At 38.3% G+C, this 14,692-nt stretch overlaps 1 protein-coding gene across 1 annotated transcript in view; it reads right to left on the bottom strand.

Annotated features, from left to right (window-relative positions):
* b3glcta (beta 3-glucosyltransferase a) overlaps window positions 1-14,692 on the bottom strand; it is an 81,389-nt gene that overhangs the window by 1,790 nt on the left and 64,907 nt on the right. Inside the window, exons 10-14 of the mRNA XM_026191752.1 lie at window positions 14,311-14,380; window positions 10,819-10,932; window positions 2,394-2,493; window positions 1,868-1,987; window positions 846-990 (exon numbers count right to left, since the gene is read on the bottom strand). Coding sequence (XP_026047537.1) covers window positions 846-990; window positions 1,868-1,987; window positions 2,394-2,493; window positions 10,819-10,932; window positions 14,311-14,380 — 549 coding nt within the window. The remainder of the gene's footprint in view (window positions 1-845; window positions 991-1,867; window positions 1,988-2,393; window positions 2,494-10,818; window positions 10,933-14,310; window positions 14,381-14,692) is intronic.

Raw genomic sequence — 14,692 nt, forward strand, 5'->3', positions numbered from 1 at the left:
TATGTTTTTATCACTGAGAAGGGTGGACATACCCTAGAAATCCCACAGGACTGCTTCTACCCACAATAAGTCCTATTCACATGTTAAGCGCTCTGCTTGTCACCCGTAGCTTTGTAGCTCACTACTGGTTGCTGGTGGACATTCCAGTCTTATGTATTTGACATGCCGTGACATATCAGTCAACAGTATCCTCAACCTCAGCTATTCTCTTCCTGTGTTTATGCCCCCATGCTGTCACCCAACCTGTCTGCGTAGCACCCCCTTCATTCAGGCGTATTGATGAGCATTGCACGTTTATATTAGTGATGCTGTAATTACCGGTTTCTGATTTGTAAGTACAGTCCACATCAACGCACCCATAATTACAACTAGGAATTTTCTAAGAGCTCAGCTTACCTAAATGAACCAGGAGAAAAGGATGGTAAATATGAGGTTCAGACTGCATCACACTTTCAGAAGTACAAACTCTAATGTGGATGGTTTCACCGTTCACTAGCTTGAAATTACAGAACCTGTGATAGAAAATTACTTTAGCATATGCAGTGCCTAATCAACCAGAAAAACAAAAAAAAAAAATCCTGCGTAGGTGTACAGGGCTTTTGAAAATCAGACATCAGCCAGTTCTCAGTCTGCCTGCAGATGATGAGGCTGAAACACCTAAAAAGAAATGTGGCTTCCTTTGCACGGTCTGTTCCTTAAAAGTCATCACATATCTCAATGTAAAATCTCCTTTATCGTTATACCTGAAGAGATTTTTCATTAAAGAAAAAAAGATTATTGACATTAAAAAAAATCCTTATATTCTTCACACAAAAAAGAATGTATTGTGAGAGTATGATTACAACCTGGTGGAAGAGAGGACTATGTGTGACAGGAAGTCCAAGAGCATTGAGGCACATGCCCAGCACCATGTCATCTGGCGCGTCATTGCTGTAGCACTTGCAGCCACTCTTAAGAAGTCGCACCACAGCTTCCCTGCTGAACACCATACTGCAGCAACGCATAAACATACAAAAAGGCATGTAAAAGACACACATAACACACTTATCTGAAGTGTAAATGATCAATTTAGAAGGAATTTTTTTTTGCCAGGAAATTATATATGCATGCCTTTCCACTATCATTTTAAGGTCCATTATGCGTGTTTCATTCAATTGAGGGGGAGGGCAATAGAATAGAGTAAAATTATGAGCTGAGAGTGAGATGGGTTTTTTCATATAAATTGGCTCTGCGTAACAATGATGCGACAATTCAATGAAAAGAGAAACAATTACAGATGACAAAATGAATATTAAGCTGACAGAAAAATCGCTCATTGCCACTCAGAATGGGTCTTTTTTTTTTAGATATTATTCTTCAGAAAACTGGCAGCTATAGTGTTGTGAAGTGTCACAGCAACTGAAGTGTTCCTAAATGGAGTTTCTCACACAGCTCACTCACAGCTCAAGAGGTATCTAAAGCACAGATTTTGCCAAATAGGTGAGATTTGTGCTGTCGAAATAAAAGTGAACTACCACTTTTGCTTTTTGCCCACTTTATGATCTTACATCTGATGTAAGCAAAATGGCACTAAAATCAGATTTTTAATTAAATTCTGGGTGTTTTTCTTTCACCTGCTTTAACAACTGATGGCCATTTGTGATTCAGTGGGGTTTTATTTCATATTTTTATTGAGTTCTTTTACTGCAATGCAGTCTCCAAACTCATTTCCCTTAGGGGAGCACCACACTTTTAAACTAAATTGAAAGGGTTTATCTGTAAATTACAGATTACGTTTTTTTTATTACACACTTTATAGTTCCTCTGCTGCCCCTGAATCTTCTATCATCATCATTCCCAGAGCATTTGAGCAGTGAAACTAACTCACCCACCACCTCCTGTTATGTAACTGTAGCCACCTTGGCTCAAGCCATAGCCGTATCGCTCCCCCAGACTCACTGGTTCAGAGGAGTCATAACAGCTCAGCAAGACTTGCAGTCTGGGAATGCTGGAGGAAGCACAGTTCAAACTAATCACACACTCATCATCATCATCATACGCACATTCTGGTGCCTACACACCTAAAAAACTATTCATCTAGAGGGAGAATTAACTGCGCTCCCTCAGGCTATTTTAAACACCCAGAGGCTTCCAAATGAAGAGGCAACGTGACAGAAAGTGAAGCCAGCTGGACATGAAGTTGTATGCTGAGCTTTTTAGATGTTTGATAGGATGGTAATATCTCTAGAACTCATTTTTACAAAGTGACTTCATTCCGAGCGTCTCTCTCTTTCAACCTTTTCACAGCTAAGACAGAATCTGGTAGAAATTTTATGAATAAATGTCAGTCAAACAGTCAGAGTTTAGGCCACAAAAATCCCAAACAAACACATTTCCAAATGACAAGAACATACCTGATAAGTGTGTCATCATCCACAATGAGGAGCCACTTTGTGTCCGGCACAGCGCTGCTTAGAAATCTTTGAAGAATTGCAAATGTTTTTCCACAGTGGCCTGCAAATACAGACATGCTATCAACAGAATGGCCAGTATGACTTAATCACATATTGACCATCTGGTTTACAAAGATAAATGACCCTGTTAGGAAGAAAATCACAGTTGGTATAAACAGTTATTTATATGCACAGATGCCTTCATGCACACAAACGCAGGCACAAGGCAGTAGCAACAAAAATTATAGTCATTTATTATTCGGACTGGATTTGAAAGGAGTGAAGCTAACCAATAGTCACAGTTGTTAACTACAGAAAGAGCAATGTTTAACTTAGGAAAGCATACGAGACTTGATTTTCAAGCTACGTTTAGATAAAAAGTAACTAATTAGAGTTTTATTCTCTCGATAGGGGCCTTTTCAGAAGGTAAGAAAAATAAGCACGACCATAGGGCTTTTTATTTGTAGCTTTTGCTTGTAGTTCTGCATTAACTTGACAGCAGTGAGGACTGTTTGGGCAAACAAAGAGCAGCTCTGCATTCTGCTCAAAGACACCTCAAAAGTATGTTTGCTTTTACATATGCATGTCAGCAACTGCACAGGTCAAACAGGTGATCGCACATGTAAAGATCTGTTAAAAAAAATGATTCACCTCTTCAAGGTTTGGATTGCACAGCAATGAATAAAATCCTCTCTGGGCTTTTCAGTGCAAAGATATGTCCTACAAAGCTTTGTAAGCAAAAAAAAAGAAAGAAAAAAAGAAAGCCCTTGTCTACATTCTGACATCTCAAAGAAAAAACAAGGTATGTTTGGAATGATGAGCCCGGAGATCAAACTTTTACTCTGGCAAGTTTGACATGACGGCCAGATGGAACAAAATTTTCTGCCAACTCCTGAAAACAAAAACAGTGATGTGGAAGTAAACAACAAATACAAAGAAACCAAAGAAATATGCCCATCAGAATCCAAATATGTGCACCATCAGGGCTGAGAGCTGAGACATGGAAATCTCTGGTGGCAAGCATCACAAAGAATACTGAGGCCTTACTGTTTTATTTATAAGGCACCCAAGGTGTTTTTGCTGGTATCTGAATATAGAATAAGAAGGGACACCTTGAACTGCTGACAGGAATAAAATCCAAAAACACGCTGATCTCTGGTAATCTTATATCTAGTCGTGGGAGTTTAGTGAAGATCAGGGTCGTGGATAGATAGTAGTTTTCTTCTTCATGTTTAATGCAGTCTTTAGAAGAAAAGAGCAAACAACCACAGCTACATTCATATGAACATAATACTACAGAAAGTTTTGCTTTGGCCCAGCTTTGACATTTTCTTTTTACCCAAGTATTTGTTCATACTCGGCCGTGAATCGTACTCGTACTTGCTTGATAAAGTTCCTATGCCACTTTTCCATTTCAAGGTCTTGCATCATTCTCTGCCTCACTTGCTCAGACTATATAAATTTTTAAACTCAGCCTGTTGAGTGTATTTTTCCATTTTCAAAATAAATGTATACTGTAAAGATGTGGGTTTTCCACCAGACTTAATATTTCTTTGTGGTTTCAGACAGATGCATGATGAGCTAGACAGTTCTGAGTTGGGTGGATACTTGTGTTAGATTTGTATTGTTGATTGTCATTTATGCTTAGAAATATCTACTCATATATGCTTAGAGTTGTATAATCAATGTCATGTTGGTAGAGGTTTGATCCTTAGTAGTCTGTGGAGACTTTGTGTGCATTCCAAAGTGTTCTGGCATTCACACCCACACCCTGGGAGCATGGGAGAGGTCGTACCTTCTCTTATTGTTTTGTGGTAGGATAAACGTATCTATGTCTGTTTTAGGCTAAGTGCCTTTTGTTTAGAGGAACTGCTGGACTTCCAGACCAGCAGGTTTAGGGAAGTCTTTATGGGGTCACACTCTGACCACACACACACACACACACACACACACACACACACACACACACACACACACACACACACACACACACACACACACACACACACACACACACACACACAGGCAAGGTACTCTTTGTTTGTATGTAGGCGTCATATGTTAATGAACCTATGTATATTCATGTGACCTCAATAAAAGAGCAGTGTTACGGGGGAGCGGGCGAGAGCAACTGGGGTCAAGCGAAGGGACGGCGTTTGTCCAGTTCTCTCCCGTGCACGAGAAACATAAAGAACTTTGCTTTTGCTGTGTAATTAAATTGTCTTCAACGTTCCAGCGAATTGGTTTAAGCTACAAACCTATCAACTTGTTTTTCAGGACAATGCGAATGAATTACTTTTATGTCAGATCTGTTTTTACATTGGACTCTTGACAATAATTCTGTCTGCCAGTCTGTGCCTCTTTCCTTGATAAATGTGATGGCTTATGCTGCATTTCATTTTCTTTGTGCACATGTAAATGCACGATATGGCTTTAAGATTTGCTCCGAGGGCACAGGCAACAATGTTAGTGATGAACAGACTCTTGACATATCGATGCCTGACGATGATGAACTTCAAGGATGCTCTCAGCAATCATTAGCATAAAGTTTGAGGCCTTGGGAAAGAAGAAGAAAGAAATGAGCAAAAGAAATGGAAATTAATTTTTTATGTACCGATCATCTCCTCCTTTCCTTAAGACAGATATATTCCTTTTATGTCTCATTTCACTGCATTCTTATCTAATAACGTAATGGCCACTGTCCTCATATTGATAAGTACCCGACACTGTTGCATATTTCTAAATATAGATACTGTAAATCAGTGAGGGTTTTTTCTGTTGTCGTGGTTTGTGGCTGGGGCAATCTCATTTAAAGTCTTTTACTAGATCTTTTACATCACACTGCAGAAATCCAATCTATCGTACATCCTCCAGGATGTAAATCCTATTATTAGTTCTGTTTGACTGACATTATGCACTGACAGTAGCTTACGTATCTGGCTATTTACCAGAATCACTGAAGATGCCCCTGCCTTGATGATGGACCGTGGACTGCTGCCATCACAGAAGGCAAAATTGGAAGGGAAGGAGGCACTTTCTTTTAGATTACCTGGGAGAAAGACTTGGCCAACACTGCCCTTTTGTGGAACAAGGTGTAAAACTCAGGGGCAAGTCATACCAACTCTTAGGTAATAAAGGTAATGTGTTGACTTATGCAAAAGAATAAACTCCATGAGAATCCTGACAGCTTCAATTTCAGTTTTTTGTCAGAGCACAACCAGCTGCAGGCTTGTCTGGTTGGCTGTCTGCAGACTGTGAATGGCGTCTTACCCTTACCCCATGTTCTATTGTCTAGAGAGAAATGATCATGAAATATCAGTTCTGCTTTAGGCAATAATTAAACAAATGTTCTTTAACATAAATGATCTAAATCTTTAGGTAAGATCAGATCCACTAGACTAAGGAACACTTCCACACTCTGCAATTAATTATCCATTTTTATTTATTCTTGCTTGCCCACTAAAACTAAGACAAACTGTAGCTTTAGACAACCATTTACGTGTTTGATTGGAAGCAGATGATACAAATCTGTTATAGCGGCCTTACAATTTAATGACAACTTTTCATGACCTTTTCTAGGCTAGTGTAGATGAAGTCTACGTGTATACTACAGTAGGCAGCACCTTAGTTTTTACCCCTCAACTGTAAATGGCTGATGGTGTATTTTATATCTTGATAACGTGATAATGAGGTGATGGAAGACTTTCAAATTCATCCAACAGAAGCAGCTACTAAAATCTTGGATGGGTTTTAATCTCAGTGGCCTTGATCAGAGGTCAGCTCGAGATCAGACGTCAGCTTTACTGAAAAACACCTAGTATTTGTTCACATGTATACCATCAGTACATCTACTAGGAGGCTGTTGGGTAGCACTGGGCAGTATCTTTTTAACACTATCAACAGTGTATTTAGCCATATTTATATTTTAGACTTTATATAGTGATCATGTTCCCTTGGTCTGAATGAATTTAGATGTTGTTCTGACTGGACAACCAAAAAAACATTTCAGTCAATACAACATTAATAATACATGATATGCTACAGTGTCTATGGTAAGAAACCTCCTCATTGTGGATAGTGACAAGCAGCAAAAGAACAAGTAAACAAAAAAGTCAGTTTCCAGATTTAAATCACATCTCCATCAATGAATTCAACATGACTGAGTAATGTATGAGCATTTTTACACTTTCAATTACCCCTAAGCAAAGCAATCACTCTCCATATACATCAGGTAGTGGCATGTTTAACGATTTCTCTTGGATTTTACTGGTTCTAAATCGATGTGGTTTTACTGTTTCAAGGGAACTGAAAGAGGATTACTTTCACTATAGCGTGGCCCTACTCCAAACAGATGTGCATTAGCAATGCATAATAAGTTGCTGAGTGCACTGAGGGGGCCCATGGGACTCCACTGTCACCTTGTTTTACTCTTCACACATACAACCTCCAACTGTACACCAGTTATGTCACCTTAAGAACTTGTGCATTTAAGACTTTACTACTATGAGATGTATACTTCTGCACTTTCCCCATCCGCATTAGTAAATTTAACAAGATGCAGGTTTGTTTAGGTAAGAATTACATATTCTTCTTGCGGAGTTATTTTAAACCCCAATGCAAGTCACAGAACCAACAGAGGCGTCAGCATGATAGAAATCCAGAAATCCTTTAATCTGATTTGCATATACCGTTTTTTTTTCTTCTGTTGAAGTTTGACTTTAAAAAAATCAAAATTATTTCGGTCTGAAGTCTGAGAGCATTGACAGTGCAGAAGAACTATTTGTTTAGTGTTTGAAAAGCAAAGGCTCTCATTTTGGATTTGTTTAAGAGCAAGAAGTGCGTGAGACCTGCCACTATCTACAACGAGGAGGTGGAGATGAGGCGGCTCTCAAGTATGGGGGTTGCATATCAACACCAAACTGCACTGATAAGAGAGTAACTTTGCTAGAGAAGGTTGGCTTTTATTCTTTGGAAGGCTCAGATCTGCATCATACTAGTACAAATTTACTAGCAAGTACCCAGTGGCAGTTTACATCTATACAGCGAGAGGTTGCAAGAGACATCCTTGTTAAAAGTGCTAAGCTGCCTGGAGACAGTGACTGAAGGGAGGCACGGGTCTACACCAGAGCTCTGAACAACAAGTTTTACCTACAGTGGAGTTAAACTGGCAACAGCCAATGCAGCATCTTTTTAAGGTACAGAACGCGGAGTCTTTCGTGTCACTGTGTTGCCGATGGCTATGAGGTAGAATAATTTTTTGCCCAAAGCAGAGAGTTTGTACCGTTCTTGTAAACTACCCTGGATTGCTTGGTGCATTCTTCAGGTCTATGTACTGTATATTTGTGCACGTTTCCCATTACCACACCCAGTGTGATGCATTCCATAATTCTATAACATTACTATGATTACGTTACATCTGGACAGGTTCTGTCATTGCAGATGCAATGATGAATTAAATACAAATAAGTAAGTTTTTGTGCATGTATCTCTAAAAGTTACAAATAAATAAATCCTTGATATAAAAATGAAGGACCATAAATAAATTAGCTGAGATATCTTATTTTGCAAAAAAAAACAAAAACAAAACAGACCTTATTGCTCACACAGAAATGAAGGACGCTTAAGGATGAAGGTAGATGCAAAGAGTATCGGACTAAGCCATATTGAAAATACTTATCATTTCAGTGCACACTACATTGCATTTCATTTATTTATTGTTCTCGGTAGAACAACAATAAATATATCCATCCATCCATGTGTAGACCAGCTCTGCATCATTTAGCTCAACAACATCCCCCAGTTCCTCCCTTAGTTGATCAGCTTGGTACGTTGTTGGATTAAAGACCCTCCAGGGGGATTGCAAGGTTTTCAGTCCACCTGAGGATGTATTTTTCTAGCAGAGAAACCAGGTCTGCCCCAGAGTCTCTTCCCAGTCAATCAAGTCTGGTGCACCCCCTGCGGGAGCCTCCTTTGAGCTTTGTTACTAAGTGTAGCCAGTTGTTGTTAACCGCTGAACATCATCTATGCTACTTATCCTATCCAAGCTCTAAATGTAGATGCAATTGAAACACGTAAACAGGAATTTGAAACAGCTGATGTTTCTCAGAAATGAAAAATTATGCTCAAAAACTGTATTCTTTTCATTTGTATGAAACTTATCAAAACTGGTGTTACAAGGTGCTTCCCAGAAACATAGAATAAACAAACAAACTAAATGATAAAGCATTTTACATATCAGTCGAAATAGGCCACACTCGAGTATAACATCAAAATAAGAATGAGAATGAAGTGGTTCCATTGTAAAGAACAAATTAAAATTAACACACATAACCTAAAGGTTAAAAGAATAAGATGCAAGTAGGATATAAAATTTATGTTAAAATGTATATAAAAAGCCTAATGATACAAATGAGACTAGCAGTGGTTTAACAGAAGACACAGACAAGGCCAGCTAGAGATCTTCAGGCAGATCATTTTACAACTGAGGAGCCCTAGCAGCAAATGCTCAATCACCTTTTGCCTTGAAGCAGTTGGTGGGAATAGTTAATCGTGTCTGAGGATCTGCACCTGAACTAGTTAAGATGGGAACATCACTTTGAGTGTATATTCTGGGGCCAGGTGGTGAAGGACTTTAAAAGTAAAGTCCTTCACTTTAAAAGTAAAGTCCTTCACCAAAAGTAAAAAAAAGTAAAATCTTAAAATCAGTTCTAAAAGTAATGTCAGAAAGCTGCTGCAATCTGAAGTCTAATCTAACCAAGAGAAAATAAAGGCATGGATGACAATCGATGAGTTTCACTAAAATGCAGAAGTGATCATATTTCTTAGATGGCAGTAGCAGGACTGGATGATCTTGCTTATACATGTTTCTTGAGGGTGAGACTAGAATTAAAAAGCACAACCAGGTTTTTGACTGCTGGTTTTACATAAACTCGTAAAGGAAAAGGGGGGATTCATACTGGGATGAAGCTTGTGTGACACAACAATAAGAATGTGTTTAATTTTAGAAAATTTGGAAAATATTTCTTAATATCAGTTAATTTGTAAGACTGGACTGGGTTTTGATTTTATTAGAGTGATAGAACAATGTGTCACTGGCATAGCACTGGAAAAAAAACCAAATGGGCAGGTCCCAGTACAGACCCCTGAGGGGCTCCACAGTACAGAGTAAGCAGCAATGTGGTCACCGTAGAAAAATTCTGTCTGGTCATCGAAAAGTTTTCATTCCAGATACACCTGCTCAGTGCTTTGTCCCCTTGATCAAACTTTTATGGTTTACTGTGTCAAAATATTGCAGTTACGTCAAGTAACATCAGAGAAGAACAGTGACTGGTATCAGCAGTTCATCTGTTACCTTCCTAAGCACAAAATCTTTACTGTGGTGTCTGACTAAACTAAACCTGACAAAAAACTTTTAAAATGTTCAGATGTAATGCTTCTAGAAGCTGTAGACAATTGTCTATACAAGTTTTGTTGTAATACTTGTAATCGCTCTTTAAGTTTTTCAGTAAGAAGGATTGAGGCCCGATTTTTTGATGAGTGGTTGCACACGGGCTGTCTTTAAATACTCTGGAGAGTGGACAAAGGACAGAGAACTGTTAAATATTTAAAGTAGAAAACTGTTAAGTATTTAAAGGGGCAGTGACATCCAAAACTTCAATTAAGCATGTTGGACACAGGTAAGTAATTATACAGTACAGCAGGATGGATTTTACATGATGTATACCCATTTTCAAAAAAAAATAAAAAAATAATGGGAAATGGGTATAGATCTTATAAACAGCACTTGTTCATGAATTAAATTGGAAAGGAGTGCGAGCACTGAAACTGCTACATCGGTGAAATGATTAAATAAACCAACTTTAGGAAACCACCAGCTTTAAAACAAATATTTGGAACAAAGACTAGTCATAAAAAGGTGACCTAGTATTTAAGTCCTAGAGATGGTAGAAGTCACCGGGGGATTATTGATTAAAGTGGTCAGTAGGTTAGAAAATTATAGTTCTTGGTCAAGAGAAGCTCATATCAAACAGAAGGCACAAAGCCAGTTTTCTAAAAGAAAAATATGCCTTACAAAAGAAAAACTGCAGCACACTCCTGCTGCCAACTGAGAAGAGTTTTATTCATGTCACTGTTTTACAGTAAATTGATTTTTATGCTGAAAAGTTGAAATACCCACTGACAAAAGTACTCCAGCTCAATCTGGTTCCAGTTCTCCTTAAATGTTGGATTTGAATCACATCCCCTTCATGTGGTGGTGAAAGGTGTATAACTTTTGAGCCTAATTAGCCAGTTCAGCCTGGACCAATATACTAGGCCAGTAAGTGTATCTGCCGGTACAAGTGATGATTGGTGTGATGAAAAGTGAGGCTGTGAAAGGATAACTTACCCCTTTCAGTATTTGGAACACCTAAATTAATGGTTGGTATTGAAGGATCGGCATGATCGCTGTAGTACTCCAAAAATAAGGCGTCCTTTTCCCAAGTCTTCTTTATCACTGGCACTAGAGATAGAAGGAGAAAAATCAATACAGTGTTCAGAGTTTCACAACAAGCAGACCTCATGTTCTGTGCAATGTTTTCTGACCAAATGAAAACATTCTGATATTCTGTGTTTTTAAAGTAAATATTTTATTTAGGGAGATGAATCATTAAGGATAGTGAAATGATAAACAATGTTCCCTTTAATCCTTCGACTTTGTTCAGATTAGATTAATTCAGTATGTACCGACACTGTGCTCTTTTGTTACTTGGGGAAAAGCCTCTTTTGATTCTGGCTTGGATGACTGGCTTTCAATATTTGATTAGACATATGATTAGTTACACCAAAGTAAATCACAAAACTTTTCAAAGTAACTTGTAAAATAAAGGGTTTCTTTCCTTTACTTTTACATTTCAGAGCTTTGACTCTGGGGATTTTTGTCAGGCCTCAAAAATAATTTAACTTCATTGTGCTTAATGCCCAGTAGCACTGTGAAACCTGCAGCTTTTGGCAGTGGAAAGGTACTGCAGATAGCAGATTACTGGATCTGTATTTTTCATTCTATTTATACCCTGCTATCACAGGTAGGATAAGGCACAGTAGCACCAAGTTGCTGACTTAATTCTTGGTGTCAAAGGTCAGCGTTTTCCTCTACATTTTATTACGATAGGACTCATGAATTTTTGGATATTTGAAAGTTTCTGGGCTGTTTAATTCACAGAGTATTAATGCAGAGAAACACAGGATACCCTGACATCTACAGCAGCATCAGCAGCTCAAGGCTGTGTTCATCTCTCATAAATCATCAAAAATGAATCAAAGTGGCATGTTTAAGATTAAAAGAATAAAACAAAAAACAAAAAAAGTTGTGTTCAGTGCCTGTACAGGTTCTGAACTGATAAGAAACATCAAGTACAATCAAGCTCGAAGTGCACATGTATCTTACATTACCACATTAAACAGCTAAAGCAAACAAGTATATTCCAAAAGCATCATTCAGGTCAGATATTGACTGCTTTAGACAATCATTAGGTTAAAAAGAAAACTTTGAACACAGAGTGAAGCAGCAAACACAACCTACACATTGCTGTTAAAAAAAGACAACTGTGGCTCTTGAGGATATAAAATGGCATTTTATCAGACAAATGCCACTTAAACTGAAGCACACCAGTACATTAAAACACAGTTAAAGCAGAGACTGTGTTACAAGATGGCATGAGGTTCTGTAGTTCTTAAGAAGTGCTGTAAATATTTCATTAAAAGCAAATGAAAAGATAGAGGTGAATAAATTGTGTATCACAGTAAAAAATACAGTATTATTATACTACACTATCTGCATGCCACATTTCAACTGGTTTTTAAGAAGGGTAACATCCATCCATCCATCTTCATCCGCTTTGTCCGGGGCCGGGTCGCGGGGGCAGCAGCCTAAGCAAAGAGGCCCAGACCTCCCTCTCCCCAGCCACCTCCTCCAGCTTATCCGGGGGAATACCAAGGCGTTCCCAGGCCAGCCGAGAGATATAATCTCTCCAGCGTGTCCTGGGTCTGCCCCGGGGCCTCCTCCCGGTGGGACATGCCTGGAACACCTCACCCAGGAGGCGCCCAGGGGGCATCCTTGTCAGATGCCCGAACCACCTCAGCTGGCTCCTTTCGATGTGGAGCAGCAGCTGCTCTACTCTGAGCCCCTCCCGGATGGCCGAACTTCTCACCCTAAGAAGGGTAACATGCTTTTCTTTAATGTTTTACTTCATTCTATGTTTTTGTCAACTCATGTTGACTTTTTATGTTTTGGAGAGAATGAAAGCTATAGAAAACAACAAAACTGACTTGGTGGTTCTGCATTTATTTCTGTTTCAAATCAGTGCAGAACCACAAAAACGTCCACGTAACAATAGAGCTACATACGGATTTCTTTTTGTGGTAGTACAGGCTAGTTCTAGGTGCAACCTTCTTGTTTAGAAATCAATTTTACAATCACGATTTCATTGAAAGCAAGCCACTTCAACAATCTCCAACAAAGCACAGTCCTTTGGAAAATATGTAAGAAAACCGTTCCCACTAAAGGTGGAAACAAACTTGTTTCTCCACCTGAGGCAAAAACACACCGTTGACTACAGCGGATGATGTGTGACCAAATGCCTGGACCTAAGATCAGAGGAGCATTAGGAGGAGCAAACAGTGAATGGAACTAAACTGGTTAAAAAAGCTCAACCCAAAACACAACATGCAAGTTAAATGATGCTAGTTATTGTTAAACTGAAGTGTTAAGCAGTCAGTTATACTTGTAGTTAATGTTTCTAGGAAGAACACTACCCAGGCTACTTTTGTGCTTACAACTGACTTATGCTGTGTTACTGCTATTGCACAACAATGTTGCTGTTGCTGACAACAAGTTTCAATAGGTTCACACTTCTAACTAGGCAATGTGTCATCAATGACAGTAGCTCATAATTGAAAATACCCGTCTTTTATTAACACTCAAAAATGGTGATTGTTGTTCAGTATTTTTTTGTTTATGTATTGCAAATTTTCTTGCAACATCGTAATATAGTTTTGAGGCTCTATTTTCTCACCCCTAATGAGAGTTCATCCTACAGTATTTTATTGTCTTCGTATTAGTATTTATTTATTTATTGTCATTGTCAAGAACAATGAAATTGCGTTTGGGGCTTCCATACAACCCAAAAAAAAGAAGAAAATAATAAATACCCCTTAAAACCCAAGTGTACATATTTAACCCAGTGTGACTCCAATGCAATAAGACAATCCTTAGCAATAATGTTCGTAGAAATTCAGACTACAGAAGATTAAAAAGCCTTCACACTGATTGACATCTTAAATTAAACGTGATACACTTTCATGTCTCTTGCTTTACGCAGCTAAGCTAACCTTTGATGTCTGAATCTAATATTCATTTTCATCTTGTCTGCATTTGAAACTGATAATAGCTGCTTGGCAAAGAAAATGTAATTAAGGTAATTAGTGGAATTACTTTTGAGTGACGCCCTTTACGTATGGTGTTCAATTTGTCTGATCCATCTAAAGTTAATTTGAAATTTGATCTATTGACTTAACCCGCAACAGTTTTATCAGTTTAAAAGTGGAGTACATTTACTATAGATAGCTTAATGTTAGGGAGTGCGTGCCAGTAAGTGGCATTGCTGGATGACTGAGCATTTGGAGCAATAAGGGAGACACAGAAAGAAGTATAGCTAAAGGTATTTTTATCAGTCTAGACATAGCAGTGATGGAAAGATTTACAGAAAGAGTTTGCTCATACAATCATATAGGTCAAAGGTAAAGCAAATCAATTATGAGATAGCAAGAGGACAAAAATGTGTGCTGTATAAAGGGAAAATGTTCATCATTTCTGGATTTGGTATGAGAGGGAATGACTCACCTCTTTCACTGTGAAACTTCTTGCATGTTTTCACAGCAACAAATATATCTTCTTTATTTACAGGCTCCCCCTTTGATAAAAATAGGAGACATGAGTCAAAGACAAAAGCACACATATCACATATAAGTAAACCTGAAGCTCGACATGTATTGCAGCTAAATAGCTGAAACTCAGTTTCCAGACTATATTAAATGTCCAAGTGATTAGTGGGAGTTCATATCTTCAAAGTGAAATTAGAATTGGATTTTTTCTTTCATATGGTCTAAGGTCATTTGTCCTTCTAGTTGCCTTAGGTTCTCCTTTTGAAACTAAAGACAGACACTATCTGATAACCGTGCAGCATATTTGAAGGGATGCAGGAATGAATTCAGTTTTCATTTGT

Source organism: Astatotilapia calliptera, chromosome 14, assembly GCF_900246225.1.
Source record: "Astatotilapia calliptera chromosome 14, fAstCal1.2, whole genome shotgun sequence".
Classification (NCBI taxonomy): Eukaryota; Metazoa; Chordata; class Actinopteri; order Cichliformes; family Cichlidae; genus Astatotilapia; species Astatotilapia calliptera.